We start from the raw sequence: 27,931 nt of genomic DNA on the forward strand, positions 1-27,931 counted from the left end.
TTTAGGTTGTGCGATTTTATTAAGTGCCACAAGTAATGCGAACAATATAGCTTCTCGTAGTACTGCTTTAGCTGGACAGGAGTAGTATTTATTGTCACACTAAATGTCTTGTGCATACATCATGCATTTGAAATGGTCATTATTATAGAATACAGTTCAATCACAAAACAATATGTGTATATTTATATATATTTAACTCATCTATAGTCCCTCTTAAGCCACATAACAAGTCAGCAAATATGCATTTTCTTCTGCTATAAATTCTGCTTACAAAAGAAATAGAAAAACTCAAGGGCTTTTGGCCTGACTAGCGCAAAATACACAAACTTTTCTCCCTCTCATGCACAGACCTCACACGGAGGAGGGGATTTCACGCAGAAGCCACCTTCCGCTTCTGCACGTGAATGCGTGCATCCATACACACCTGCGTACAGTTCACTTGTAAAATGGCATGTAGTTTATGTGAAATTTTGGTCCCTTTTTGTAGTCAGGCGATTCAAATGGTCATCCAGATCGTCAGAGAGACTCCCGTTCAGTTTGTCTAAAGTCGCGGCATGGTGTAAATCTGGCCTCAACAGTGATGTGGGCTCAAGTCCATGGCAACAGTGCATCATTAGAGCCTAAATGCAAGTATCTAAATGCACTACGCAGGACGGGTCATATGAAAAACAAAGCCCCAATGCGCATATAAGAAAAGGCAAGAAAGTTAAATCATAATATTGCAAAGTATGGTTAAATGTGATCAGCAAAGAATATCCTCGGCCATTTCGTAGACCAGCGTCCACCTCCACGGCCCATCCCAAGGTCTGTCACCGAGTCAGGTGGGTTGGAGCTTCAGAAGGACAAGCAGCGCTCCAAGTCCAGAAGGGGGCAGGTGCAGAATGACCCTCATTGGCGCGGGGACACTGTGGCTTGAGGAGAACTTCCTGGGCCTTGGTACCTCTGTTTGGCGTGCTTCTCGCAGTACATCACGTCGCCGACGCAAAAGTGACCTCTCATCTTGAGGTTAAGACCACAATCTGTGCAAGTGTAGCACTCTGAATGGCGGTAGCGGTCGTCCGCGATGCGCACGGCCAGTGTGCTGTGGAGAGTTGAAACACAGGACTATCAGACATTTTCAATGAAAATCAAGTGGCATAAGTCTGATTACATATCACACTTCAATTTTAATGCTTACGGAAAGGTGACAAGCTGACACAACAAACACTAGCATGCTTAAGTTACACTTGAACTTCCTAAAATGCTTTGAGCAATGTGGCGATGCCATTTTTACAAGGCAGTTTAGTCCCAAAAAGTGAAAATATTTGGACTTGGGCGATAACATCTGTATCATGACACTTAACATTTGATCCACTTTACTTAAAATAAAGCTTTGCGATAAACTAAAATATGAAAAGTAAATTAAATAATTCAATGTAATAGTGATAATGTCCAGTTGCTCGTTTGCACATCCACCACCCCAAAAAAAAGACCACACACACACTTAATATCCCATTTTACATGTGGAACAGCTTTTACTGCAAATTATTTTAAACTGCAGGGAACTTACAGAATGCCGGTGCCGCATTTCTCACAGGTGTGGTTCTTTTTCACTCCTCCCACCGATTGGATGGGCGAGTTGGGCGAAAGCAGTCCTGGGAACTTCTGGGCCGCCTCTGGAGTCAAGAACACAGACAGAGCAGCTGAGAGGGATGTTGTGACAAGTCTGCATCGCTTTTCAACATCTTGTTGGGCCTCACTGCCCTCAGTCAGTGGAGCATGTTTGTGTTTCCCCACTCGTCATCACAAGCTCAACTTTCCACACATTGGTCATCAACATATCATGACTGAATGTTAGGCTTGCTTGAATGCCATCTGGACTTATCGCTCCTGACATTTATCACAAGCAGAGCGGTGGGAAAAGTAGGACAGAGTTGCTCTCCGTCCTGCACCGGTGATGGCCGCATGACAACAATGCACTTAAAAAAAAAAAAAATAGGACTTTTAGAGAATTTGCCAACTAAGACATCACAACATAAAAGTTAAGAGAATTTAAATTTACAGATTTTAGATTCTGAATAAATGTCTGAGAAGATTTGTGCAACATTTGAGTTTTACATGCTAAATAGACAGCGATCCGTTGCTAATGTCAAGTGCTTCTAACCTTTCTCATCAGCCTCCAGGACCTCTTGCAGCATTTTAAAAGTGTTGGACTGACGAGGCGCCGTGCGGGACTCCTTATTCTCCTGAATCATCTTGTACACCTCGGATTCCCTGTCAAACTTCTGCATGGCAGAGTCAGAGCTCGAACTGCTGTAGGAGGAGGAAATAAAAACCACAGGCTGTAGGTCATCATGTTAACAAAAGTTATACCATGGTATCTCGGTGATGTGTTCCAGAGAAAATGTCCATTTATTAAATACTTGAGTCTGGTTTCATTGAATCCACAGGAAATGAAGGAATATGCAGCAGCTGCCTTTGAGACTTTGACCAATGCCCTTCAAGTCTAGATTGGAGACCATGCGGCCAAACCGCGTCCAATCGAACATCAGTCCCAGAAAAGGACACTTAAAAAAAAAAAAAAAAAAAAGCCGACGTTCCACTTACAAACTACAGGGAATGTGCCAAATCTAAAGTGACTGACGCAAGGCATGATAGACACGAGCTTTGTACCTTGAATTGATAACAGCTACAAAATTACGACCTGTCAAAGCCCAGGAGGAGGGGAAGCTTTACCTTTGAGTAACTGCCGACAATTCATTAAAGAAAGCAGATTCTCTATCCGGCGGAGAAGCAGTCATTTTTCACAGCTTCTTAAAATGTTGCATGTACGAAAATCCGTACTCGATCGCGATGATTCACGAGCATACAGAAATAGACAAAGGACGTGGTCATGTCAAAGTATTTGCCTGTAGGGAGGTGGTGAGCGTTTGCTGTCAGAAGGAACCGGTCGGCCCGGTACACCAGCAGAGCCAGGTGTAGTTCGATGCCTCCCGCCTGCAGCAGACTGTCCCTTCTGTTGTCCCATGCAACACATCGTCCAAAAAAACATTTACTCTTTAACCAACACCCGTGCTGTGAAGAATCTACTCAGACCATGACAACCTCCTTAGTATGGAAACATTTTGGCATCACTGCCCTCCGACATTGTTGTACTACGACAAAAGCAAGTGGCTTGACAAACGAGTTGTGTTGACTCTACTCTTGTTCACGGGATCAGAAATAAAAAAAACACACGCTCGAGTTTGGGCGAACAGGGCAGGGACAGTATTCGTTGCTAAACAATCAACGATACTGGATTAACTCATTTGACAAGAACAAGTCTCATCGCATTTGGCTTTTAAGCCGCTGAGGTTTCTGGTATTTATGAACCACAGAAAAACACTTTGTCCTCGCTGGTTTCCTCCGCTGCAGTCAGTTCTCTCGTTTCAGGCATTTGACTATTCTGGCAAACACATGCTTAGTTGTATAGAAGTAAGATGACAGACATGGTCAGTCAAGAACATTTGGTCTTTTGGTCGAAGAACAAAAAAACACTTGTTTATTGTCAATGTCTTATCAAATATTAGAAACAAAAAAAGGAACACAAAATGGCCACTTACGGTCAAAGTCAGCATTAATAGAACATAAATAACACCTTAAAAAAAATGATGCCCCCCTCTTCTATGCAACTTTCCTCAACGTGTCTGTGTATTCTTCCTGTCTGCACTTCTTACTAAATAAACATGGCTGAAAAATGATATGGAAATCAGAACATGTGACCGCTCAGACACTTTTCCCTCTGAATCACACAACATTGTTCAAATTGAAAACAGACTTCTGAAGCACAACCTCCAAGTTTTCCATGCTCAGCAGCTCCACCCCGGCAATCAATTTCCATTATCGCCGCGCTCAGCATCCCTTTTGAAATTGCATTTGTATACCAAATGGAAAGTTGGGGTGAAATAATAAGAAAAAACCCCAAAAACTACAGTAGTGAGGATGAAGGACAGAAAAGTATCAGTAGGTCCTCTGAGAATAGTGACAAATGTGGAAACATCTAAGCAATGTAGATAAATATGTGTTGCTGGTTTCCATGCAAAGACTTGGCACGGAGCTGCGATGATAAAGATCTAGTCATAGTACATGAGCATAACATCAACCACATTCCAAGCCCATTTTTGAAACAGTCGCACAACAACTAGTTTTGTACAATCAGTTTGTACATTCTGACCAATGAAAATCAAAATAAATAATGAAACTCAAAATGACAACTCACCTCAAACGGAAAGAAAACCAATAAATATAGTTCAGCTTTAATTTACAGTAATTGTCCTTGTATTTCAAGCAACTCACGCACCCCTCTAACCAAACGAGAGGGGAAAAGACACAAGTCTAACTGAAAGGTGTTTTTCTGGGCGACACGAAGGGGTGGGAAAAGGGTGTCACTGAGTCTGGGGTTGGCTGGGAAGGAGCTGGGAGAGGGTTGGTCTGCAGCAGCCCAGTCAAGTGTAGAAGTAAAAAAAGAATTATAAAAAAAGAAAAAGAAATCAGACCTTTGGGGGAAGATAGGGGTGCTCGTATTATGTCTGCAGTTGTTGAAATGTCATATCAGCGGTGGATACCCACGGGGGGGAACTGGTGCCAAAGTCAACCATCCTTCACTGTGGAAACAGGCACCAGGCTCTCCAGCAGAGGCAGTGGACGGAGGATTATGTTTGACTAAAAGAAAATTCGCATTGCTGCAGAGACAAAACGCTTTGGGGACTATGAGCAAATCTCCAAAACATTTCAGAGGGCAGCACCTACACACTATGAACGGTCAAATTACAGCACCATCCCCTCATCAGCTGGGGCGAAGCAGGAAGGGGAAATGGTACTGCAGATGATGGACACAATAAATTTGTTGTTACAGTGCAGCTGCTAACAGCTCAAAGAATCAACGGTCCGCTGCAACACGGCGGGAAATTAAAAAGCGCACACAATTGTGTGCATGTGTGGTTTTGACAGACTTGTAAATCTATTTGCCCTTTCAATTGACTTCCCACAATGACCTTTTGAAAGGCAGAAAAAGTATTCCAAATGTACAAAGGAATGTTTCCTGCAGATTGTGCTACCAGCGGAATTCCAAATACAGGTAAAACGGAAATAACAACCAGTGAAATAACCTCATGTAATCAGAGAACATCTCTAAAATAAAAAAAGCCTTTTGTCAGGCTTATGGGGAAAGTTATGTTCACTCCACTGACCTGTAGGTGTAAGTAGATACCCTTGAGCTGTTAGAAGAGATTATACACTGCCAGAAAAACAAATCAGAACTAAATAGAGCATCAAACAAGAACTAGATGCATTCCTTTACGAAGGCAGTGATTACTGCTGGTACCAGCTTATAGTAAAAGCTTCACTTAACGTTTTCTCCTGTGTATGAGATGACTATTATCAAATGTTGATTTGTAGGCTTAAATATGGGGGCGTAACCCCTTCTGGCCTATAGATGGCACTGAACGACTGTACGCGCCTGTACACAGATGCACACCGTTGTAAGATTACAAACTTCTTGCTGTAACTTTGAAGAAGCTTTAGAATGTGTTTTACACTCACAGGAGTAATTGGCCAAAATGGAGAATATACAGGTTGTTCTGCATGTTCAAGCATATAATTACAGTACATCTATGGTGTTTTGTCCCGTTAGCGGTGTAAAAACGCTGAGTGGTCTCTACCTTCGACGAGGGGACATGGGTACGTCCTGATCAATGGGGCTGTGGGGGGAGTAGCGTCCTGGTGGCGTCGGGGTTCTGCTGGACACTGAATTGCTCCTGTAGTCTGAAGGGGAGAACTCCTGTGGAGCACAGAGTCAAAAAGGAAAGAGATAAGAGTGAGTTCGACATTAGCAGCTGAAATAAAGTGTGAAGTTCGTAGCGGCGGACTATTAAGACAGCATGTAAGTGCTTGGATCATGATGCAATGTTACTCAAAAAAAAAAGTTATAATAACAGCTACGGCATGTTCAATGAAGAGGCATGAATCCACACGCAGCATTTCTGGATGGCTGCTCCAAGCAGCAATTTGGCACTGAATAAATCTTGCTCCCTCATTTTAGTAAGCAGTAATCGGATTGAACTGCACCCTTTATGACCACAAGAAAAAAAAATGCATCCGTAAGTTAAAAACTGCTCCATTAGGAAGAAACACTACATAAATGTTCCTGCACAAAACAAACAATAGTTTGTCATCGTTTGCTTGGGTGTTATGCCCCGAGGTCTCTATTGCATGAGTCACACCCAAGATTCCTCTACTGAGGATCAGTCTTAGCAACCCACATCATCCTTTGGTTTCTTGATTACCATTTATATCAGAGCTACTTCTGCCCCTCAGCTGATGTTTGATAGAGACTCCAGTGTTGGTCTGATAGGAAAGACCACGCCAGCATGCACATCAATGGCTTCCAGATGTTGTGCAAATGTCATAATTATTCATGGTAGTTATAAACAGTGTCAGTCACCACCAAATGAGACATTCCACACTACCAGAACCTCTTGAGCCAAACTGAGCACAAACAATACTGTAATTCAGGAAGGCAATCTGGATGTTAAGTGAGCGTTTGCCTTTTTGTCAAAAGGGGACCGTTCATGAGAGGCTTCAGAAATGTTTAAGTTATGTAGCATGCGGGTCGATACATTTGTCCCCGTTTCAGCGTTGCTTCTCTGGATATCGCCATTTTTTCTAACTGCAGGTCACGTGACCTGAAGACACCTTCTGATAAATGGACTGACATGTTCTGTGAGCGAGGTTACACATGAAGAGTTTGCATGGACAAACTTTTCCCTTACATTACTTTTATACTTTAAGTAGTTTTGAAACCAGTACTTTTACTTAAGTAAAAAAGCTTGGGTTGATGCTTCTACAGAAGTCTTTTTAAAACCAGAGTATATTTCTACTTGACCTGTGCACAAGAAGCTCATAAACTAAAAGGTCTCAGCATTTGTGCCAATGACATTTTTTTTATTGGAGCTGTTAGAAGGCAAGATACACAGTTACAACACTGTGGGCAAAGGTTGATTTATTCAAGTTCAATTATTTTACAAGAGTGCAGGAGGAAGCAACCAGTGAAAGTGAGCTCAGGCACATGTTCCCAGTAAACACTCAGCACACCTGGACCAAGTCTGCACAGCACATAACTCAACACAGACACTTTTACTGTCGTCAGGAATTCCAACAAACTGTCAGGCATCTAACAATGTCCACCTGTAACAGTGACCACGTACTGATCTCAGAAAGCATACTCATGCACAGCTGTAATATTCATTTTAACAAAATATGAAAACAAGGAGAAACAAGAAAATACTCCTTACAACTTTGTTTGCTGGGAAACAAAGCCCTTACTTGTTTTAGGTCTGTGCCGAGTCCAGGAAAACATTGAGTTTGAGTCAAATAGCTTCAGCAGTTTAGCTTTTATAATTGGGCTCGCTGAGTTTTTCTCCCTCAACCGTCCCCAGCTGGCATGAGTGTTACGCAGGCTCCATCCGACGGAGAGTCGTCTCCAACCAGGTCTTTCCACTGGATGTCTGATATTAAAGTTGGAGGTGATGCTGGAGCTCCATGCAGACGCAAGGGCAGTGATTGAGTCAAAGACTTGCCTTTTTCAAAGCAAGCACCCGCTACCAATTCAGAAACTCTTTGAACAAGGTCGCCGTTCTCAAATCAAGACCAATTTTCCTCTTTAGTGAGTGGGTAGATTTGTGGTGCGTGCCGGGAAGCCTTTACCAGAAATGATCATTGGGACGTCTCACTGATTCCTCCCAAAATAAACCCAGTATAATAACTACAGGCTCATACGATCACATATTCGTTGTCATCAGAGCACAGAATAGAGACGCCCATGTCCTCTCCTGCTGTAAATCAATCTCACAGCCATAGACCAGATGGACGGTCATACTTTAGGTATTATTTCAAGAATACCTGGTAAAGCTGCACAGTATTTGCAGATGAAACCAAGCTCTTGTTATACAAGTGTTTGGCTACTGAATAGAGATCTTCCAGCTCTCCAAAAGCAGAAGAAGAAGTACAGATAACAATTAAGACTTAAGAGGAATGCAATAAGTAAAGAAAAAACAAAAAGGGAGATGGGAGAGAAGAAACAACCACGTCACTGACAGCGAGAATGCAGCAGTGATCGAGCTTGACCGCAGGAAGGTTAAGAAAACTGCACAACAAGAGCAGTTCCTCCATCACGATCATCCACTAATGCCCACCTTTTCTAGCAGCATCGTGTCATGTTTGTAATGGCCTTAAACAAGCTTTCTAAAACAAATCTGTTCTAAAATCAGTGCTCCATTGTGAGCCATCGGTCAATTACACACAGCTGATCTCAGAGCTTCAATGCAGAATACGCTGTACAACTGCACCACGTCTCATATGAACACGTTTAGGGAGTAGCACACAGGGAGGCAGAGGAAGGCCCATTCTTTCTCGCATGGGGGTATGTGTCAGATGAGAGAGACGGAAAAACTAAGCGATTCTTCCTGTTCCTCTGGCTGGCTGCACTGAAGTGTATTCAGGAGCTCACATTTACCAAAACTATACACTACAGATAGAACAGATTAGTTGTGTTAATCTCTTAAACAACATTTTTAAAAGTTTGTAATAAAACTATGGAAATGATTGAGAGATTGCTTCAGATGCAAAGTTTCAGAGGCTTCAATTTTGAAATCTTTTTCCTGCAGCATGTGCACGGGAAGACATCTGCAGCCAAGGTGGCAGACGAGTTGTGTTGAACCCTGCTGTTTATTTTAATTTTCCATCTATCCATGTTGTATCCAACTGCTTTATTCCTGGAAGGGGCCAGATGTCTATCCCAGCATGTAAAGGGAGACAAAGGGGGAACACCATGTATGTGTAACAGAACTGGATACGGTGTTCCTTCCTACGAAAGTTGTTCAGCGGCCCATGGAGATAAAATGGCTCGAATCATAATTATGAAATTACCCGGATCGCTCCTAGAGCTTCTGCAGCCATTGGTCCACAGAGCGAGCGTTCTACGGTTTCCTTTAACAATGCCGCTCAGAGGCTCAGTCTTCGTTCACATGAACAGAGGGTAATATCAGAAGATAATAACTGGAATTTGGCCATTTTACAAGATTAAGTACCCAATTAATGAAATAAAGCTCTTGGACGGGTGTTTCAGATTTTGTAGGTATGTGGAAAAAGTTGTTTAACTGCAATTGCATCTTGTGACGCAGCTGAAAGGAGCAATTCCAGTTGGACCACTACAGAAACTAACTCACGGATAAATAAAAGAAAAAAGTTCTGGAACAGAGTCAGTATTGGAGGGAAAGGGATGGAGAAGACAATCGCTCCATCACAGGAACACGCCTCAAGCTTATTGGCCACGTCACGGTACAAAAACAGGAAACTGAAGAGATACTAGGGCAGCGGTATCATATCAAGGACTATAGAAGACGTCAGGGACATTGCCTGGGGTGGAGCCTTCAGACTGGCTCCAAGCAAGCCACTCTGCATCATCGTCATTACCACCCTGCAGCTTCAATTACAGGGCATGAGCCAGCAGCGCGCTGCGCCAATGCATTGGGGAGCTTTTATTTTGGGAAGCCTGACGCTGCTGTAAGAAAGTGCCATTACTGCTTCTTCGCCGTCTCCACCCCAGACATGACTGCTGCTCCACAAAGGAGGTGGTGAAGGTGGGGGCAGATATCCTGGGGTGGGGAATGAGCAGCACAGCGCTGCGTACAGCGTTTCCTATCCAGCGGTGTGCATTGGTGGAGGTCCTGTGCAAAGACCCGAGGCTAACGGAGCTACTCATTATCCAGTCACAGATGGACCCTGCCTTGTAATTAAGTGACGGTGCATCACTGTGTCCATGTTCTGAAACATGATTGTTTTAGGTTTTGTATCAAAATTATGTCATTAACATTCTTCAGCTTCTTTATTGCCTCATTTCCCATTGCAGCTGCTTTACGCAAGACTAAATAATGATACGATCACCTTGAGGCTGGCTCAAGTAATGAGTTCATTTCCTACATTTCATATGTGTTTAAGCCCAACATTTAATATAGAGTATCCAGTTTTCTAACCTAGGGCATGCAGAGTTCCTTTCCTAAATAGGGATGTAATATATTCTCATAGAGTATCCAGTCCGTACAGCACATGGAGTAAGCTTTAGACAGCCAGCACAAGCTTCTCAATCCTCTACAATGCTTCATATGTATAAATGCCTGGCCCTGGATTACACTGCAGCATTCAATAACATGAAATCTTTGTAATGCAAGTTCTAATACATCCCTCTCTCCATTTGTTCACCATGGCCACACACACACACACCATCAGACCGCTTCAGATATAAACCATATGTAGAGGAGAAGATTAGAGGCCAAATGAGCAGCAGAGACATGAAGACAACAAGATGAGTATACAGTAATTTACTCTGAAAACACACTGAAGGCTTTACAAGTGGAAGTAGGAAGAACTGTTCAGCAAAAACTATATCAGGTTAAAGTTGAACAGTAATGTTCATAAATCCTGCAGCTCAGCACATAATATGGATGAACCTGATTAAGCCTGAATTTAAATCTCAGTGAGTGAGAAGGCAAAGCAGTCTCATGTGATCATACTGTAGGTGGTCTCAGGGAGGCTCACGCACACACACACACACACACACACACACACAAAAAGTCAAAGACCTTATGAGTAATGAATAAGAGTCTGAGCATTTATTCATCCCTATTAAATTCTCCATAAGGGTCCAACCAGGGCAGAATATCAAGCTCATTAGACATCTGGAGTTCATTAGGGCTGAACTGATTTACTGTACTTCCTGGTACTTTTAATTTATAGTCACCAGGCACCTCTTCTCAGTTGCATAAGGGAATATAAACTGGACAGCATCATAACTGCAGTAGACTGAAAACAAATCATTTTCAGAAGTGAAGTAATTCTATGTGGCTAAAACAAAGTCCGTTTAACAACTAGGATTTAGGGCAAACATTGAGTTTTAGAAACCATCACTCCAAAATGTAGGTGGCATCCTGTGTATAAAAAGGAGATACAAAGTAGGCTCACATGTCTGTTTTTGCTGGCATTAGCACACTGGCGGGCAGTTATACGTTTCCTTGACAACTTCTGGAATGTTGACATACCGTTCAACCACCTTCGTAAACCGCATCAACTAGTAAAAGGACCCATCTCTCTGGCCAACATTTCCCCATAAAACTTGCAGGGATCACTGTCCCCGCGAGTGCACCCAGAGGCCTGAAAAAAAAAAAAAAAAAAAAAGCAAGCTTGGGGAAATCAAGAGGGCCGTAGTTTGCTTTTCCACTCCGAGGCAAAGAAAAACCGGGGCGAGCGGATCCATCGGTGGGGTTGAGGAGAGCAGCATGCCGCCCGCGCAGTGGCCACAATGGACCCCAGGCTCAACGGAGTCCATGTGGAAAGGACTCCTGCTGTCCAGTCACAGAGAGGTAGAAGAAGAACACACTGCTCCACTGTGACCACGGCCAGCAGCGCTCCCCTGACACTGGCTCGCCATGCCGCCGGCCTGCCAAACTAAACAGCCCAACTCATGTCAGAGCTGAAATAGTACATCATTCCAAGGAACCATCGTCAAGGAGCAACATGCATGTCTGTATGTAGGGCTCAAAGAGAAGCCACTAATCAGGTAATGTGCATTTATCAAAGTCCTGCAGATAAAGCTTTTGATTGAGGCAATCTTTAACCAACAGTCATAACATTTTATATTTTGGACTCCAAAAAAACACAACTAAAAGAACGCAATTGCATTTCTCCATGCCAAGTCTACATTTCTTGCCAAAGCGATGGCCGCAGCTTTGCACTCCAGTCCACCACAATCTCCAAAATAGAGCGGGACAAAGCCAGCCGCTGGCATACAGGCTGCAAGAATACTGGACATGGTGGCGTAGGGGATGGAGGCGGTGTTGAAAGGACACTTACCCAGCACTCACTGGATACAGAGATCGGTCACACAGCCAAGGCCACTCCACCCAATTTAGCAAAATGAGGAAAACGTTTGGTCTGCACGGGTGTTACCCTGCAGGAGCTGGCCAACTAAGATGTATATTTATAAAGAAACCACCTCATGCCTGCACAGGATCAGGCAGCCCCTCAGGAACCTCAAAGTTCAGAAACTGCAAACCCAGAGATGGACCCTGGTTCTAATGGCCCAGCAATGGGTCGCGTCTCATGAAAAGCAGTCTGGTTTCGGCTCTGCGCTGTGCAACAGATCCCGATGTGGTCATTGCTTGATGATATAAACAAATGCTCTGAATCATGACCGTGGCGGCCAGCTCAGATTCTATCTCATGTCCCGCTCGCAGGAATCTAGGATGCCCTTGCTCCTTTTGAGAGCTAGTGGACATTATGAAGTTGAGAAGTCAGTGAACACACCCAGTCAAAAAAAGATAAATCAAATACAAGTTTCCCCCAACAATACTAAAAACGTGAACAATGAAGTACATTCAAGTCATTCGGCCTTTCGTATGTGAAAGACATCAAGTGCAGGTGTATTTTTTTTTCTTTTTTAAATGGAATTTAATTTTAATCAGCAACAGACCGAACACGTGTGACAACACGCAGACACTTTGGACTCGACGATGAGGGACAAAGTACATTGCCGTGTTCGAGTGGACTGATACGGTGCTCGTAAACGTCTCTTCCAGCTCCATCCCACGGACGACGGGCCTTGTGACGCGCGAGGGAAAGTGCAGCACCAGCCTTCCACAGCTTCTTCCATCACAGACACTATTGTACAGACTTTTTCTCAGGACATCCAACACCCCGGAAAACTGTGGATCCCGTTAGAGTCCCCCTCGCCTCACCAAGTGGGCCAAAACGAGGGTGGAAAAGCCTTTTAGGAGCCTTTCTGAGAGGCCGATCACCCGATACGGTAGCACTCAGCACCTCTCAGGCAGGACAGAGGCCCTTGTCATTGAAGCTCCACATCTTGGTGCTGGCTGGGCCGCTGTGTTACTGCCAGCCCAAGCAGCATAATGCACCATGTGCTCATGGCAGAACTCTTCCCAGCAGTTTCCCCACGAGGAGCTTTGAAAGAACTCCACTCACTAATCACAGCGTTGCGGCGGGAGGCTCGTCACCACTTTAAAAAGCAGGGTAGGCGTCCCTTGGTGGATGGGGTCAGCCAAAAACCCTAAAATCCCATCCACTGGGCTGGATGATAGTAAACACACAGTCTGTCATGCAGAGCCAGCAGAGCAAGCAATCCAAGTCAGCGTGAACACCAGAAGATGTAGGAAAGGGAGGACAAAGCAGTGATTAAACATCTCAGAATGAATCCTTCCCACAACATGTAGTTCGATATTAGTCCAAACATTCTCAAGGAAGCTTAAAAAAGAAAAAAACAAAAGGCCACATTTATATTGGAGAAGAGGGAGATTGAAGGAATGCAGCATCCCAGAGGATACAGATTCCAACATCAGAAAAATTTGACAAAATGGTCAATTAAAAAAAAAAAAAAAAAAAAGATTGTAAAGCGGGATGAGAGACTCCGTAAATACCGCAAACATGCAAATTTGTCCCTGTGAGACGAATTTAAGAGGATCGTTCATTCTTCCTTCAGCCATAACAAAGATCCTGATGTGTTTTTTGGAGTGGTTTTCTCCACCATAGTTTCCTGCCGCCGCCTCACTAGAACTCCATAGTATTATTTTTAATATGTGGTTTTGAATCGATGTTGAACGGAGGCTTACGACGTCTTCAGAGAGAAAATCGAAAATTAAATGGCAAGTAGGCCAAGATGAGAACTTTTGGCCAAAATGGTCTCTGTTAAAGTTAAGATTTTTTAAAGTTCGGGGGTGCACAAGAGACCGATAAAACTAGAATTACCGGCCTGCAGTGGTATTCCTTTGCCAACCAAGTTGTAGTTTAGGAAAATAAATAAAAAAGGCGCAAAAGTAAAAAGGGCATTCTCCAAAGAGTCACTTAGACTGCAATGACTTCATAGCTGGAGTCGTTAATCTTTCCGTCAGTGTGAAAGAAAGCAACGCAGGCTGCCAGTCTCAGTGGGCGGACATCGCTGTGTGCAACATGTGCACCTGAATCCCATTTAACGTGTAAACAGTATAAAGAACTCCAAACAAAGTGAGATTTTAAAAATGAACCTTCTCAGCAAACGGACCCTTATAAGGGAATGCTTGAATGTTTTTAAGTTCAAACCTCTGCATATTTAGCAAACTTTCAGTAATGTCCAGTGGCATAAAAATGTCCAGAATTCCTTGAGCGATTACAAGAGGGTCTTGCGTGCTCCGTCATCTCACACGTTCCATCAGTGGGACCCCTGCATGAGACGGAGCATGTAGGCATAGCGGAAATAGCTCATGATGAACTTTCCCACAACATCTTCTCTCCAACTCACTGAAGTCTTTCCAGACGCGGCTTCCCACTTCTTGGCTTTGTTGTTAGAACGCAAATAAGCACAGCATAGTTTAGATTCATTCTTATGATAACCCCGAGTCTGTATTTCACCACTCATATTTTAGAGCTAGTGATCCAGTCAGACAACTAAAGGTTTTGGCCATTGTTTTGACAGAAACTATCATTTTTTTCCCTTGAAGCAGGCTCTGAATGCAACGGCTCCAGACTGTTGTTCAGTTTAAAGTCAAAAATTTCAAAGACTGACCTTTGAAGTTTATACACTCCCGGCTATAAAAAAAAAAAAAGTGTCAAACCCTATCTGCGTCCGGCCGTTACCGTTAAGTCCACATACAGTAGACTAGAGGGCACAAATCTTTTGTTGGGCATCTTCTGGCTTCAGAGTGTAACAATTCAAGAGGAAAGGCCAAGAATTCACACATGTTATTCTTGCAGACTGCAGCCGTGGAGGGAAAACACAGATCTAAAGATCAACGGCCTTCAGCTGCACTGACCAGGTCTGCAGCTACAGATGTGTGGCAGATTGACCTTTCTGGTGTTTTACAATTCCATCTAAAAATGGAACCGCATTCCACATAGAGCCCTTCTAAATGCCAAACCTATGGGACCAATGGAACTGGGATTTTTACACACACACAGCCTCTCAATCTGGTGCCGTTCTTTCCCATAAAATAGATTAATTAGAAAGTCATCAGGCTTGTGTTAAACATGTTTGCAGGTACAGGTTTTTCTAAATCGAACAAATCTATAGGTTTTTTATATTGCGTGACCTGGCAAAAGGGACACAAACCTCACTTTGACAGTAACTAATGTTAATTATGAAAGCAAAGACATATTTTATACACTGGTTGGAGGAGTCATTTCATGCTCGCTAAGAACCAATTGTTCCCATGTACTTTATTCTAATTATTTTATAGCGGGAATTCAGCTGCATTTGTTTAGCATGGAGGACAGTCAATAAAATAAAAATGTAATAAAAAAAATAAAACTCAACTGAAAACCACCTCAAAAGTAGGTGGATTGTCCCATTTAAGAAAACTGAAACCAACCTGTGACAGCGGTCTGGACAGCCTGTGACTTTTCTCTTCTGGAGACCATGGACGCAACAGGACACTAACAGAGGGACACAGATATGTGTGATTTGGGGAAATCAATATACAACATGAGACTGGCAAAGCCCTCTGGGACTGTTGAATTGAGCACTTCTATTTATAGTGTTATGGTCCCGAAATAGACATTCCTGTCGGGTCGTTTAATTAAAAAGTTCTTCAAAACATTTTTCCGAATGTAGTAAATTCTCTGTTCAAATGTATAGTATAAAATACAATATCATAGTAAACAAATATACTGTGATAAAGGATTTCATATTTCCTTTTTCATAGTTATTGTATGGAATATATAATTATGGTACTCCGGGTAACCTAAAAGGATATTTAGGTTTTAACTGACCTACTAAAGTTGTCCGGGAGAGTCGACAAATGGCCGTGCAGAGAGCGGCAAGGAGAACGTTCTACATTCTACCTTTTGTTAACGTGAATGCAAACGGTGGAATGTGATATCCTGTGCATATCCTTTGTCACCGCAGTACAATCCCATGGTTTGACTCTCTCTCTCTCTCTCTCTCTCTCTCCCAGTTATGCCCAAACCCATTTGACTCTGGGTCTGTTGTGGAGTCAAGAGAGCACTTGTTGCAACCCTTTGTCCACATATAGGCCTATTGAAGTAGTGAATGGACCGGTTTCTGAAAAGAGACTCAACTGTCCACCTGAAATTAAAAAGCCTTAGGACTTTATCTTTAGACCCCGTTCATGCTGAAAGGCAGACTGTGTAAACTGTAATTTACAAGTAACCAGATCACATGCAGGTCTCCAGACTGTATAATCCTTTTCCTTTGTTACAACATTGATAAGCGCGGCCACAGTGCAGGAGTGGACAAGCTGGCTGAAGGAGCCTTATCGGTCCAACAAACAATAGTTACGTTTATTTATGTAAAGACTTTGGGGTCCAGAGTGGATGCTTAAGTAAAGGACTGTACTCTGCCTCAGAAATCAAATTTACATTGCAGCCAATGGGGCTGATGTCTATGAGAAATGGCATGAAAAGTAATTTATGAACACCGTAAAGTTGAGTGAGTTACCTCTTGTTGGGGGACGGTGTCAGGCTCTCCCTCTTTACACCTTGGCTGATAAAAGGATCTTGTGAATAAGGTCCAGGGGACGCGGGGCTGGAGATTGTGTACTCTTTGTAGTTCTGGTTCTCATCTCTACTCACTATCACCGCCTCCTTCAAAACACCACATCAGAGGAATGTTATTGCATTATTACTCGAAAGTAATTGGCTCATTACCAATGCATTTTTGCCACACAGGTAGTGAACGGCTTGAGTGAGAAGTGTAATAAAAGGTTTAAAGACTTTGCATTCAGCATCAACATTTATTTTAGGTGGTGCTTTGGGATCAATTATGATCTCAATAAAACACAGGAAAAAGTACTGAAATCCAAATCTGACCTGGAAGCGCCCTGTGAGCTGCTCAGGGGTGCTGATGCCATTAGTCCGTCCAGAACTGGGAGGTTCAGGTCTTGAAAATCAGAAAACCACGTGAAATCAAATAAGACAGAATGAAACTGCAGGTTATGTAGCATTTGGAACAAAGTCTGATCTCATCACTGCTGAACTAAAACACTTACAAGAGAAGGTGATGACTGTAGAAACAAAGTAAAAACTTTCAAAACGAACTACAAAAAAAAAAAAAAATCATTTGACATCCCTTTTGCTAATCTACTTTAATCAAATCAGCATGTGGCCACGAATTACTGTAGGAGACCATTACTGCAGATTCTGTGATGAGATCCATATTCCAATGGATCTCATCTTTCCAACTAGTAACTTGTTTTACTTTCTAAAACTGAAAATATTCTGTAAGCAATTCCCATTATTGAATTTGGAGGGGAAAATATGGCTATATAAACACACAGTGCCCCCCTGGCTGACTGGCTATGGGTTGAGCCCGAGGTAATGAGGCACACAGGAAGGCCTGGATGCCTGTGGTAAATCACCCAGAAACACACCTCTCGTGGCCCAAGCTCTACAATGCTAAGTAGAGGAGATGACAAGAAGACGAAATGACGGTCTGAAAAACAGTTTCGAATTAGGAACCACATGCAAGAAAAATGTCCCAACTGTGCGCCAAACTTCCACTTTAAAAAGGAAGTGAGCTAAATTAAACTTTCAGTGATCAGATCAGTGTCTGTTTATACATTTTCAATACAGAAAAACATTTAGCTGCTGGTGAAATTAAAGCTGTAACTTTAGAGCCCAGAAATGCCAAACATGCAGATACTAACTCTGAACATTGAGAAGACATGCAGTTAAACCGCCCGCAGCAGATTCTTTAAACATGTGCATTGTAAGAACACCTCTCTGTTAAGATAAATCAAACATTAAAAGAACATAATGTTGACCTGAGTTCAAGGATTCAAATCCCCACAAAGGTAAAAGGTTAAACACTGGTATATAGGACAAAACAAGCCACTACTCAATAAGACTCTGCGTCATTGCAAATGTGTATTCCTGCACTGGCCGGAAAACAGTAAGTTAATTTCAAAGAATTAGGCCTCTGAGGCCAATGTTGGGTTTTCGGGCAACATAAAAGATAAAAAATAAAAATTGACTTAAGCACAACAATCTATTGCGGTTTGATGCGTAGCACTGCTGCTTAATCAAGGCAAACTCCAGTTCATATGGCATTTGCTGCTGCGGCAAACAGTAAGTGTCCTGAATTTTTGGTGATTAAATTATGGTGCCAGCTGCACAACACACACAGCAGTACATGCACAGCATCAAAGAGGAACCAGTATAGCCGTATGGTAAAACTACACCCACTGGGCTCCAACTCCATTACAGAGAGACAACAGCTCTGGTCAACATGACATCATCCGCAAGGCATCAACGAACAATGAAGTCCAAACAAGGGGGCACGAACAAAGGCAGACGAATGTTTGCAGGGTCCATGACAAGACAGCGATGCTGTAGTTGCTTTGTTATGCTAAAATAAGCCCACATAGCATTTGTCTAGGATGAACATGTCGTTGGAAGCACCGACAATAAACCACTGCCTCGGGACACAGCAGCAAAAACCGCTGATGCCGGCTTCTTCCAGCCAGATGTTGAGCTGGATAAAGTAAGTAAGCAAAAACATTACTGATTTCTACTACTCAATGGCAGACCTCCTGAAAGCTTATCTGAACACAATTCAAATGGATAAGCTGCGCGAGTGGTTTTCCGACAGGAGCTACTTAATCATTTGGATAAGGAGAACCGCTGACAGCTAACAGAGTGGGATTAGAGACGTGGCAGGGCTACACAGTGGCATTGCACCGGGCGGGCAAGAAGTAAGAAAAGGTGTCCTTTTTGGCTTGAGAGAGACATGACTTCAGCAGGAAAAAATCCAGAGGGGGGAAAACAGTCAGACGTCCAAGGAGGAAGTATGGGAAAGCACACGTGCGTGAGAGAGCAGAGAGAAAGAGTCTTTGGGAGAAACAGTGACAATAAATGAGAATGTCGGGAGGACCTTTAAATCAGAATGCCAGCCAACAGCAGCCCTGGCTCAAAGGACAGCATTTTAAGCAGCCAACTCCACATCATCCAAACAAAGTTATTACGAGGGAAGGAACACTGCGGCCTTCATACATGCTGGCATTTCCCCTGATTGAAATCACTTGTTTTTGTTTGTTCCCTGTCCGCATGACGTGTAAAAAAAAAAAAAGAAAGTAAACACTGATGGAAGCCGAGGCATCTGGTCTTGGCACAAACGATTAGGAATACTCACGTGCACAAAGTTGCTTGGAACTGTACGCATTAAATGTTAGTAAATCCAATATGCACAACCCTTTCAGCCTGTGATGCATTTCAGCGTACCTCTCCACTACCAGCTGCAGCTGGGTCTTTGAGTTCTTGATCGTGTTCTGGGCCTCCACGTTCAGCATGTCGGCCGTATTTTTCCCATTGATCGCCAAGATAATGTCCCCAGGTTGCAGGTCAGCCTGGTCTGCCTTGCTGGCCCCGGTGACCTGTTGAACAGAAGAATGAGCTCCAGTTAGGTCCTTCTGGCCCCGGGTCTTCCTCTGACCATAATCCTTTAAGGATGCCATCCATTTGGTATAGACACTTGTTTTTTTTTCTTGAAACTTCATCAACAAATAAATTGTTGGCAAATTGCCTCAAAATGCTCTTAACTGCCAATATGCCAGTCTTTCCACAGCGAAACCCATCCAACGCCAAAGCGTTCCAGCCACATGGATCACGGTGGTGCTGGTCAACAGCGGACAGATTCATGACACCCTCGGGGAAAGTTATTGGTGTGACACTACTTGAAGGCCTGACCTTTGCAGCCGGCCTCACCGCATGTCAAAGCCAATGCAATATCACCACATCAGAGGGAATTCCACACTAATGGGCTGAAACATAACATCCTTGCCATGGCTTTAAACCTGGCTCCTTTGTCCCCGGCACACACACCCAAACGCGCAGGCATACCAATACAAAAGGCTAAATGAAGTTGATGCCGCTGGTAAATCGTCAGAGTGGATGTATTTGCCACAATTGCCAACATTTGCCACAAGCATTTGCCATCGTCTAAAAAAACCAAAACAGAAATGCAATAAAACTTGAAGAATGCAAAACAAACCGAATGAAGAGCTAGTCAGAGAGGACGAAAGACTCAATCTTGCATCTCTGGAGTACAATATGGAGGTAAATAGAATGCCAGCCAATAGGCTGTTTGTCAGTTCAGTCAAGCAAGAGGGCAGCGAGGCAATATCCGATGGCCCACTCGAGAGGCAATCAAGTGTTGCTGTGGTGACCCACATTGGTGCACGCCTTTTCTGATCAGGACACGCCTGGTTTCACATAAACTAAGCAGTCGGGGGCTCTTTTCCAGGGTTGTTGCCAGAGTGAAATGGAGGCTAGTTATCTTTCAGGCCAACAGGAATAAAAGAGGGCACCCATGTCGTCTCTGTGCCAAGTGCTAACCACTTCAGATGGGATGAACCCTGTGGTTGCAGGGAGGGATGCAGACAGGGGGAGACGAGTAGTTTCTTAAACTGGGTTCGCAAACAGATTTCAGTGATAAATTTCTTTCTCAGCAGGAACCACCCCGTAAATCCAGAGAACCCGTTTGATACTTGAGACAAGTAAAAGTGCTGGCGTTGTTTTAGGTAGCAGTAACGAAATCTGATTTATGATAGAAAAATAGTTCTTCCAACAAAGAGGTTGTCAAGAGGAGGCCAACGATAAACGCTTGAAGTCAAAGTTGGTGTGAAGCTCTGGTACCCTGCCGTGGTTCATACTTTATCCATCTTTTATAGTCTGAGGAGCGACTGGGGAAGTGTCACTCGTGAAAGCAGCTGGTGCTGTGCGACCACAATGAACTGGGTGTTTCTGGCATGCAGAAGGTTTCCTGATGGTGTTTACGGTGCTTAGTCTGTATTGTGTGTGAATTTACTGATGAACCTTGTAATGCACGAGGGATCACAAAAACCCACATTCTGCACTGTGGAATCAGGAACCCTTCACCTCCCACCTCTACTGTAATCAGTGGTTTCCTTCTAATGTAATCTACTTCCATTCTTCTCCAACGGGTTCGGTAGTCAAGGAAATAGGTACGGGGCAGCCCAGGGACAAAAACAAACACAAGAAAAGTGAGGTAGTGAGGAGGAAGTCGACATTGCATGCAATTACAGGCTGCGTTTGGACAAAAAAAAAAAAAAAAAAAAAAAAAAAAAAAAAAGAGGACATGATTTGATAAAGTGGGACCATTTCCTGCAACAGAGCTGCTTTTGACGAGTACCTTTGACACAGTAATGGCCTTCTTGAAGTCCCGTCCTCCAAGTATTCTGAAGCCCCATGGCGAAGGACCGATAAGGTTCACCGTCAGTGCCATTTAGTGATCAGGTCAGCACACACGCAGGTGTCGAAACTCCTGGAGAAAAAGAAAATAAATGAATTTTAAAAATATATTTATATTTTGTGCAACATACATGTCTAAATCAGTCTCTGCTGGCCTGGCTTAAAGGAACAAGTCAAGACCACGGACATTTGCATAATCTGCCTTTAATCTCCAGCAACACACACAGGCCTGAGTCCCCTTGACGAAGATTGAGCAACCACATTAAATAAGAATTGGAACAATCGGAAACCAAAGACACATGAACAACATTGTTAGAGTGCCTGCAACACCAAAGAGTTTCATTAACTCCAAATGCTTGTTCATAAAACTTGCAAACTAAAAGTTGTGTGAGCACGCAAGGAGCTGGGTGCTTTGCAGTGCTTCATTGTGGACATTGTTTACAATGTAGTAGTAAGACATCACAACATAGTATGGTAGCCCTTTAAGACATATTTATGAGAATAGGACACACACACACACACACACACACACACACACACACACACACACACACACACACACACACACACACACACACACACACACACACACACACACACACACACACACACACACACACACACACACACACACACACTGCGTTGTGTGCTACCATCTGGCTTATTGGAGGGTTTTTTGGCAACAACTCAGCTGTGTAGACCTACAATAGAAATTAGTACAAAATACAGTGTGCTAAAAGTGATGCTATTTCAGGCATTATTAGCTATAAAGCTTTAGGTTGCTTGACTACAGCAGTGCGTGTTTAAAAATTCCTACCAAAAAACTAATTGTGTCAATTATTATCCTGCCAAGTATGACATTAATGCGATTAACAAGGTGATAAAGACCTAAACGGTTCAAAGTATAAATGATATCAAGTACTTAAACCCATTAACGCCAATCATCTGCCTCCTCTGGATCCTGTTCAAGTTAACAAAACAAGAATATGAATGGGCCCACACTAGAGAGTGATTGTAGTTATAATGATAATGCTTTTTGAAAAGGGGGGTAACCTGCAATTTAAATGCCAGTTGAAGCTCGTCTCTTGCAGGACTGCATGTGGAGACACAAGAGTTGCGTTTGGTGATGACGGGATAAGCACTCGGGACCATAAACATCTCATCAACACCTGAACAATTCACGCAGACGCTGGGTCTGAAACATTTAGCTGACATTAGCATTATAATATATTATTAGGGGCACATGAAGACAAGCTTTTTTTAAAAACAAAAACACAAGGACATGCTGAATTTGTTCGTAGTCATCAACGCAACAACATTGTCATTGTGACCTCTCGTTTTTGTACCATTATCATTGCCATCATTTCAAAATTCAGAGAAAAGCCAGTCACACAGGACGTTGAGCAGAACAGTGTCAAGTCATTTCAGCCGTAAACCTTTTTAACTGCTGAATACGTACTGCAACTCTGTTAATAGCGGACAATCCAAATACGGTTTACCGCACTCCAATGTCCAGCGTCACCCAAAGCACCGCTTACCAAACCTTAATATATCTTTGGCCAACATTGTAAATAATCTTGCTCATTGTCTATAGAGATCAGTCTGTCAATGATTACATGCAGTTCATGATAAGTTTTTTAAAAGATATAATCAAAACTCAAAGTCTTTGACCGAAGTCAAAGTGGCTCAAGGACATCGGCCACATTTGGCTCTCCTAAATCCCTCCAAACACTGGCCCATTTCAAGGGCCGCACATTCCACGAGTGTTGGGACAGGCAGCGCCGACCCAGTGAGCCATTAACAGTCTGGGCCAATTAGCAGGGTTGCCGGGCTCACCGCCACTAGGGTCTCTTAATTGCGATGGCCTCCAGAGGTAAGTGGAGTTGTGATAATGACAGGGAGCAGCCGCCCCAAAGTTTCCCAGCCGCTGGGGGTGTCCATTAGTCTCATGAGCTTCAGCAGCCTCTCTTACAGAGCGGCCATTAGCAACCTGCTAATTCCCCGCCTAAACGTTGACTGTAAGCATCGTAAAAACGCTAGTGGTGGAAAATGTCAAAGCGAACGGATGGTGAAAGTATGCGATGAGTAGACAAACAGCGGAGAAGGAAAACGCATGCTGGTGGCGAGGATAAGGGACGCCCTCGGCGTGATTGGACACTTGAGTTTTTAGGCTGCTCGCATAAAACAACATCGCACTAAAGTACTGTTTGGGTAGCTGCCAATTCACTTTTTTTTTTTTTTTTTTTAAATGGGGAAGTTCGGTCCTGGTGACATCTGCCTTCGCGGCCACACCAATGTGACGGGACAATTCAACACACAAAAGAAAGGAATTCTAGTGATGAAGCCATTTCATTGTTCGCAGGTCAGCCGAGGCATAGCAGGCGTTCAGCACGCAGGAGAGGAGAAACTGGTACTGAAGGCCGACGTCATACTCACTCCCACCGCTGCCATGTTCACGTCTCACCTGCATTCCAACAAACAGCCACCGTTCAAGTCAGAAAGACTACAAGAAGTAGCATCCAAATGTCCTGAAGAGGTTTATTTATGAAGTTACGTGTTTAAATTGGTAAACAGAGCTCGAAATACTGCAATGTAATATACTACAATTCCTACATTTTAGGTTGAGCCATTTAACTGAAGACACTCATTTTTGAAGGATTTAGAAGGCTGTGCATGTGAAATGTTTCACGAGTAGTTTCTACCAATTTGTAGCTCTGAATATGAAATACTGAGGATGAATCAATCACCTGTACATTTCGCCCCAGCTGATTAATGTTGAGCATTTTCAGCTTTTCTTGGGCTTGCGATTAAACAAACAAAATAGATTTGTGGGTCTGGATCGTTCTCCCTGAAAGAGCTGCTAAATCACATCAAAGTACACTTCAGTGTGGCAGGTGATGGACCAGAATGTAATGAGCTCAGATTCAGCTTCTGTAAGGCACATTTTCATTCCCTCCAGAAGAAATCCAAACCGGTCATGTATATTCTGTCTGTGTGTCTAAGGCCTTTTGGAACTTGTCACATCTGAGAGATTGTCCCTACAGGCAGAAGAGATAGTGGAGGTATAAAGGGAAAGAGCGAGTCTATCCGAATGTTGGTTCCAAGGCTCATTGCCCCAACATGCAAAGCCCCAAGGGTTTACATTTGCAAAAACCTCAATAATACATTCTTTGTTCAGAGGGGAAAACCAAGGCCAAAAAAAAAAAAAAAAACACACCACTGTGTCAACTAAATTGATTAGTGAAGCCAAAACAAATATGAGCGACAGATTACTATTAGCCAGATGTTTGACACATTGAACAAAGATGGAGTAGTTTGGCAATTGCTCTTGGTTTAGGATATTTACTATTATATTGACTCTGAATGAGAAAAGACTACAATCCTCCTCTGTAACTAAACTTGTTTAGGCTGAACGAGCTAAACCTGCTGACACAAGTCTGACACTGTGTAATTACTGAATTGTAATGCGGCACACCTGATGAGTCATTAACTTGGTTCAGCACGTCATCACAATACAGCTCGAGCAACCAGTGGTCACGTTGACCAGAGTTGAAAAGTGGAGGAAACTACATGCATTCGATGGAACGCGCACACTGCCTGCTAAACATCCAGAGAGAAAAGGGCCATCCGATGAATATTTCCATCAGTGCGTTTAGCAGATCCCAAGAATTAACACCTCATTCATGCAATGGAATGTAACATTTGGAAAGAAGCTCTACTGCAGTGGTAGTTAAACATATTCACAAAGTGGAAGGCATCAGACTAACTGAAGATTGCTGACTCAAGCTCTATACAATAAAATCTGAGAGTCAAACCCGGCCACCTACGTCGACTCGCCACCGCTTCGCTGAGAATGTTTTCTCTTCTTCTCCCTGAACTCGGAGGAGAAATCCCCTGGATTGAATGAACAAGCACAGAGTCCCTGACATGCCAATACTCAACGAACAGCTGATGAACATACCAGACGTTGTAAATCCAACGGAAAGCTCAGGCTGAGCTTTGATGCGAAGACACGCACTCTCTCGCGCTCAGATGATCCGCTGCGGCTGAGGGGGAATATTCCTCATGTGAATCACGCTTGTCAAAGCTCTCACTGATGCTACACCAGCGCCAACGCTCCACAGCTCTCGTCGGCGATGCGGTCGGCTGTTGACTCTACCCTGTGTGTCACGCACTACACTGACAAGGCGGCATCCACTTGGACAAACACACTGACTTTAAAAAAAAAGGAAAGGAATGCAATAGCGAGCCTCTCCCTGGACTGAGCAGAGTGAAAAAAATCTTAAAAATCACACCCACTTGGTTAGATTTAGCAGCAGTCGCTAGGGAGAAATAACATCACCCAACAAGTGATGTCAAATAGGGTGTTGGTTGATTAGTTTCTGTACAGTCATTTCTGTATAACGTATTGAGAATAGCTCGTGTCATCCAAGCAATTACGCACTTAGCCATACCTGTACTTTGTGGGTAACTCCCTTATCAGTTTTAAGGAGGCACGCCCCTGTAGGAAAATGTTATAATCGTACCCTCTGCATTATATAAAAAGGACAATTTACAAGATTACCCATCATCCCTTCTTACTCGTTTCATGCAGCTTTGCTACAATGGCCGGTTAGGTCACGATTGCTTCAGTTCCCCTGCATCATCGTTATCAGGAGATCATGTTGCGGATGCTCAGGATCGAGACTCTGTCTGCGCGGCAAGAAGACCGGTTCACCACATCCTCTGCATTCACAATTAGGCTTTTCTCACCAAAGACCCACCAACGCTTTGTTCATTGCTTGCACACTCTGCAACGGTGCACCTTAGTGCCTTCAAAAGCTTGCTAGATACGGTGCGAGAAACATCCGCTGCCCCAGAAAACACGTCGCTGCAAATAGGTTCCATGTAATGTGAAGGAACCAACTGTCAAATCTCTTGCAAGGCCTCTGCCGCAGTTAAAACCACAGATGAATGAAATGAAACAAGAAAAACACTTTCACCATCCAGACTTAACCAACTTCCTGCATAACTCCAAGCATGTTCCTCACAGAAGTACCCTACCAGTTATAACTAACAACATAGTCCTTGCGCAAGTTAAAAGTGTAAATGCAGTTTTGATTAACAAACAATTCTTCCCTTGTGTTAGAAGGTAAAAACCACCGCTTTTCTCTATTTAAAAAAAGGACTGTTTTTATTTCCTGGATGGCTTCAGGCCGATTCCATTCAATAAACGGCACAAGAAAAGGAAGGAAACCCATAAAGTGAGAGAAGGGTTATGTAGAGCATTCATCAGACTGGGGAAGGGATGAAGTTTCATTGAGAAAGTTGTAGATTAAAGCTGAACTCTGAGCAACACCTCAAAGTGCATTCACGCCTGCTCAACTCACAAGATCCATTTGATGGAACGGCCATGTCTCAACACACAAAGATTCAGGGTTCAGTATTGAACCAGAACTGATTCAGGTTACTTTAGGAGAGAAATGTTAGCTGGTTCACCAGTTAAAACTCAATGTGACATACGATGCAAATGCTGACTTCAAGATTCCTGAGGTTGCACAAAGTCCATTCGCTCCAAAAATCACAAGGACTGCTTATTGTGCAAAGAGTAACCTTCCCTGCTTTCCTTAACAGGGTGCATGTCTCCAAAAGAAGGTGGGAAGCTCCGTGTGTGGGCCTACCTTTCACTGTCAGCTAGATTGACTTTTCATTTTTCACAAATATCACGCATCATTAGAGAAAAAGAAAAAAAGAAAAAACTCGCGTGAGAGCGAATCACGCGTTAATCCATATTTGGTATCAATCATAAATCAGCGAGACTTGACTTCATTCTCTGAGCTTCCCACACTTTGAGATACAGTAGTCTATGGTTTAAGGACTTCAAATCACAATACCTGGCATAAACCTTCATGTCACATTCCTTACAAAACAGAAAAGTGACAGTTTAACGATACCAGTGTGAAAAGGACACTCGTTTTGCGTGCCAGTTTAATGCGGTTTGATTAATTGAGACGCATCACGTTTATTCTACTCACCAAGGTGAGTAGCAGTGATTTCAGGGGCCTTTCTTCTCCACCTGTTGAGTCCGCGGCGCGCTCCTGGACAACACACCAAGCGGAGAGAGCGCTATTCCCCGTTCCACTCAGCCTGAAACAACAACAACAACAACAACCGCGTCCAGAATGAGAACAAACGGAGCAGAAAGCGCTTTTTGGCGACGCGCTGTTAGTCCTCGTCTCCGCCGCCTGTAGCTGTGCGCGCACTGGGACCAGCGGGAAGAGCTCAAAGCGCCACGTGCTATTACCAAAACAAAAGCCTTGACACGGACACACAAACTGGGCGTTTCGCTTCAGAGGAGACGACTTTGTGAGAGGAGGGTGCAGCAGTGATGATTGAGCCATTTATCTCGAAGACACTTGTTTGTTTTGTTCGTGTGTGTGCTCGCGCCACCTGCTGGCGGCGCGAAGCAGGAGCAGCGTGCGCCACGTCAATTAACCAGTGACGTCATCCACCGTTTGTTCTGCTGGCTTTTTAATTGACGCTAACCACCTTCACCTGGTGTCACACGTGCATTTAGGCCGCTGATTAGATGGTTCGATTTGAGCCATATATGAGTCTATATATCAAATTGATGTAGCAGGTGACGAACTGAAGCATACAAGAGACTGAA

The 27,931-nt window shown here is 43.4% G+C and overlaps 1 protein-coding gene across 3 annotated transcripts; it reads right to left on the reverse strand.

Annotated features, from left to right (window-relative positions):
• pdlim2 (PDZ and LIM domain 2 (mystique)) lies at positions 1 to 27,719 on the reverse strand. Of its 3 annotated transcripts, none has more exons than XM_040195379.2 (10): positions 27,297 to 27,719; positions 21,224 to 21,355; positions 19,294 to 19,445; positions 16,885 to 16,954; positions 16,514 to 16,659; positions 15,426 to 15,489; positions 5,679 to 5,797; positions 2,144 to 2,292; positions 1,550 to 1,655; positions 1 to 1,081 (listed from the first exon to the last, which is right to left on the reverse strand). In XM_040195379.2, the coding sequence occupies exons 2-10, from the start codon at positions 21,314 to 21,316 to the stop codon at positions 889 to 891; spliced, it is 1,092 nt and encodes a 363-aa protein (XP_040051313.1). In that variant the 5' UTR covers positions 21,317 to 21,355; positions 27,297 to 27,719; the 3' UTR covers positions 1 to 888. The 3 variants fall into 3 exon arrangements, with proteins under 3 accessions (XP_040051313.1, XP_040051316.1, XP_040051315.1); XM_040195382.2 differs by having other exon boundaries at positions 2,144 to 2,289; positions 27,297 to 27,612; XM_040195381.2 differs by lacking the exon at positions 27,297 to 27,719 and adding an exon at positions 25,244 to 25,684.
• Positions 27,720 to 27,931: the final 212 nt, after the last annotated feature.

This window comes from Gasterosteus aculeatus, chromosome 13, assembly GCF_964276395.1.
Source record: "Gasterosteus aculeatus chromosome 13, fGasAcu3.hap1.1, whole genome shotgun sequence".
Taxonomy (NCBI): Eukaryota; Metazoa; Chordata; class Actinopteri; order Perciformes; family Gasterosteidae; genus Gasterosteus; species Gasterosteus aculeatus.

Coding starts and splice junctions, on each gene's coding strand:
- pdlim2 (XM_040195379.2), bottom strand. CDS start 21,316: ATGGCACTGACGGTGAACCTTATCGGTCCTTCGCCATGGGGCTTCAGA. Junction 16,955..19,293: donor CTGCAGCTGGTAGTGGAGAG/GTACGCTGAAAT, acceptor CTGATTTTCAAG/ACCTGAACCTCCCAGTTCTG. Junction 16,660..16,884: donor AGCTCACAGGGCGCTTCCAG/GTCAGATTTGGA, acceptor GGTGTTTTGAAG/GAGGCGGTGATAGTGAGTAG.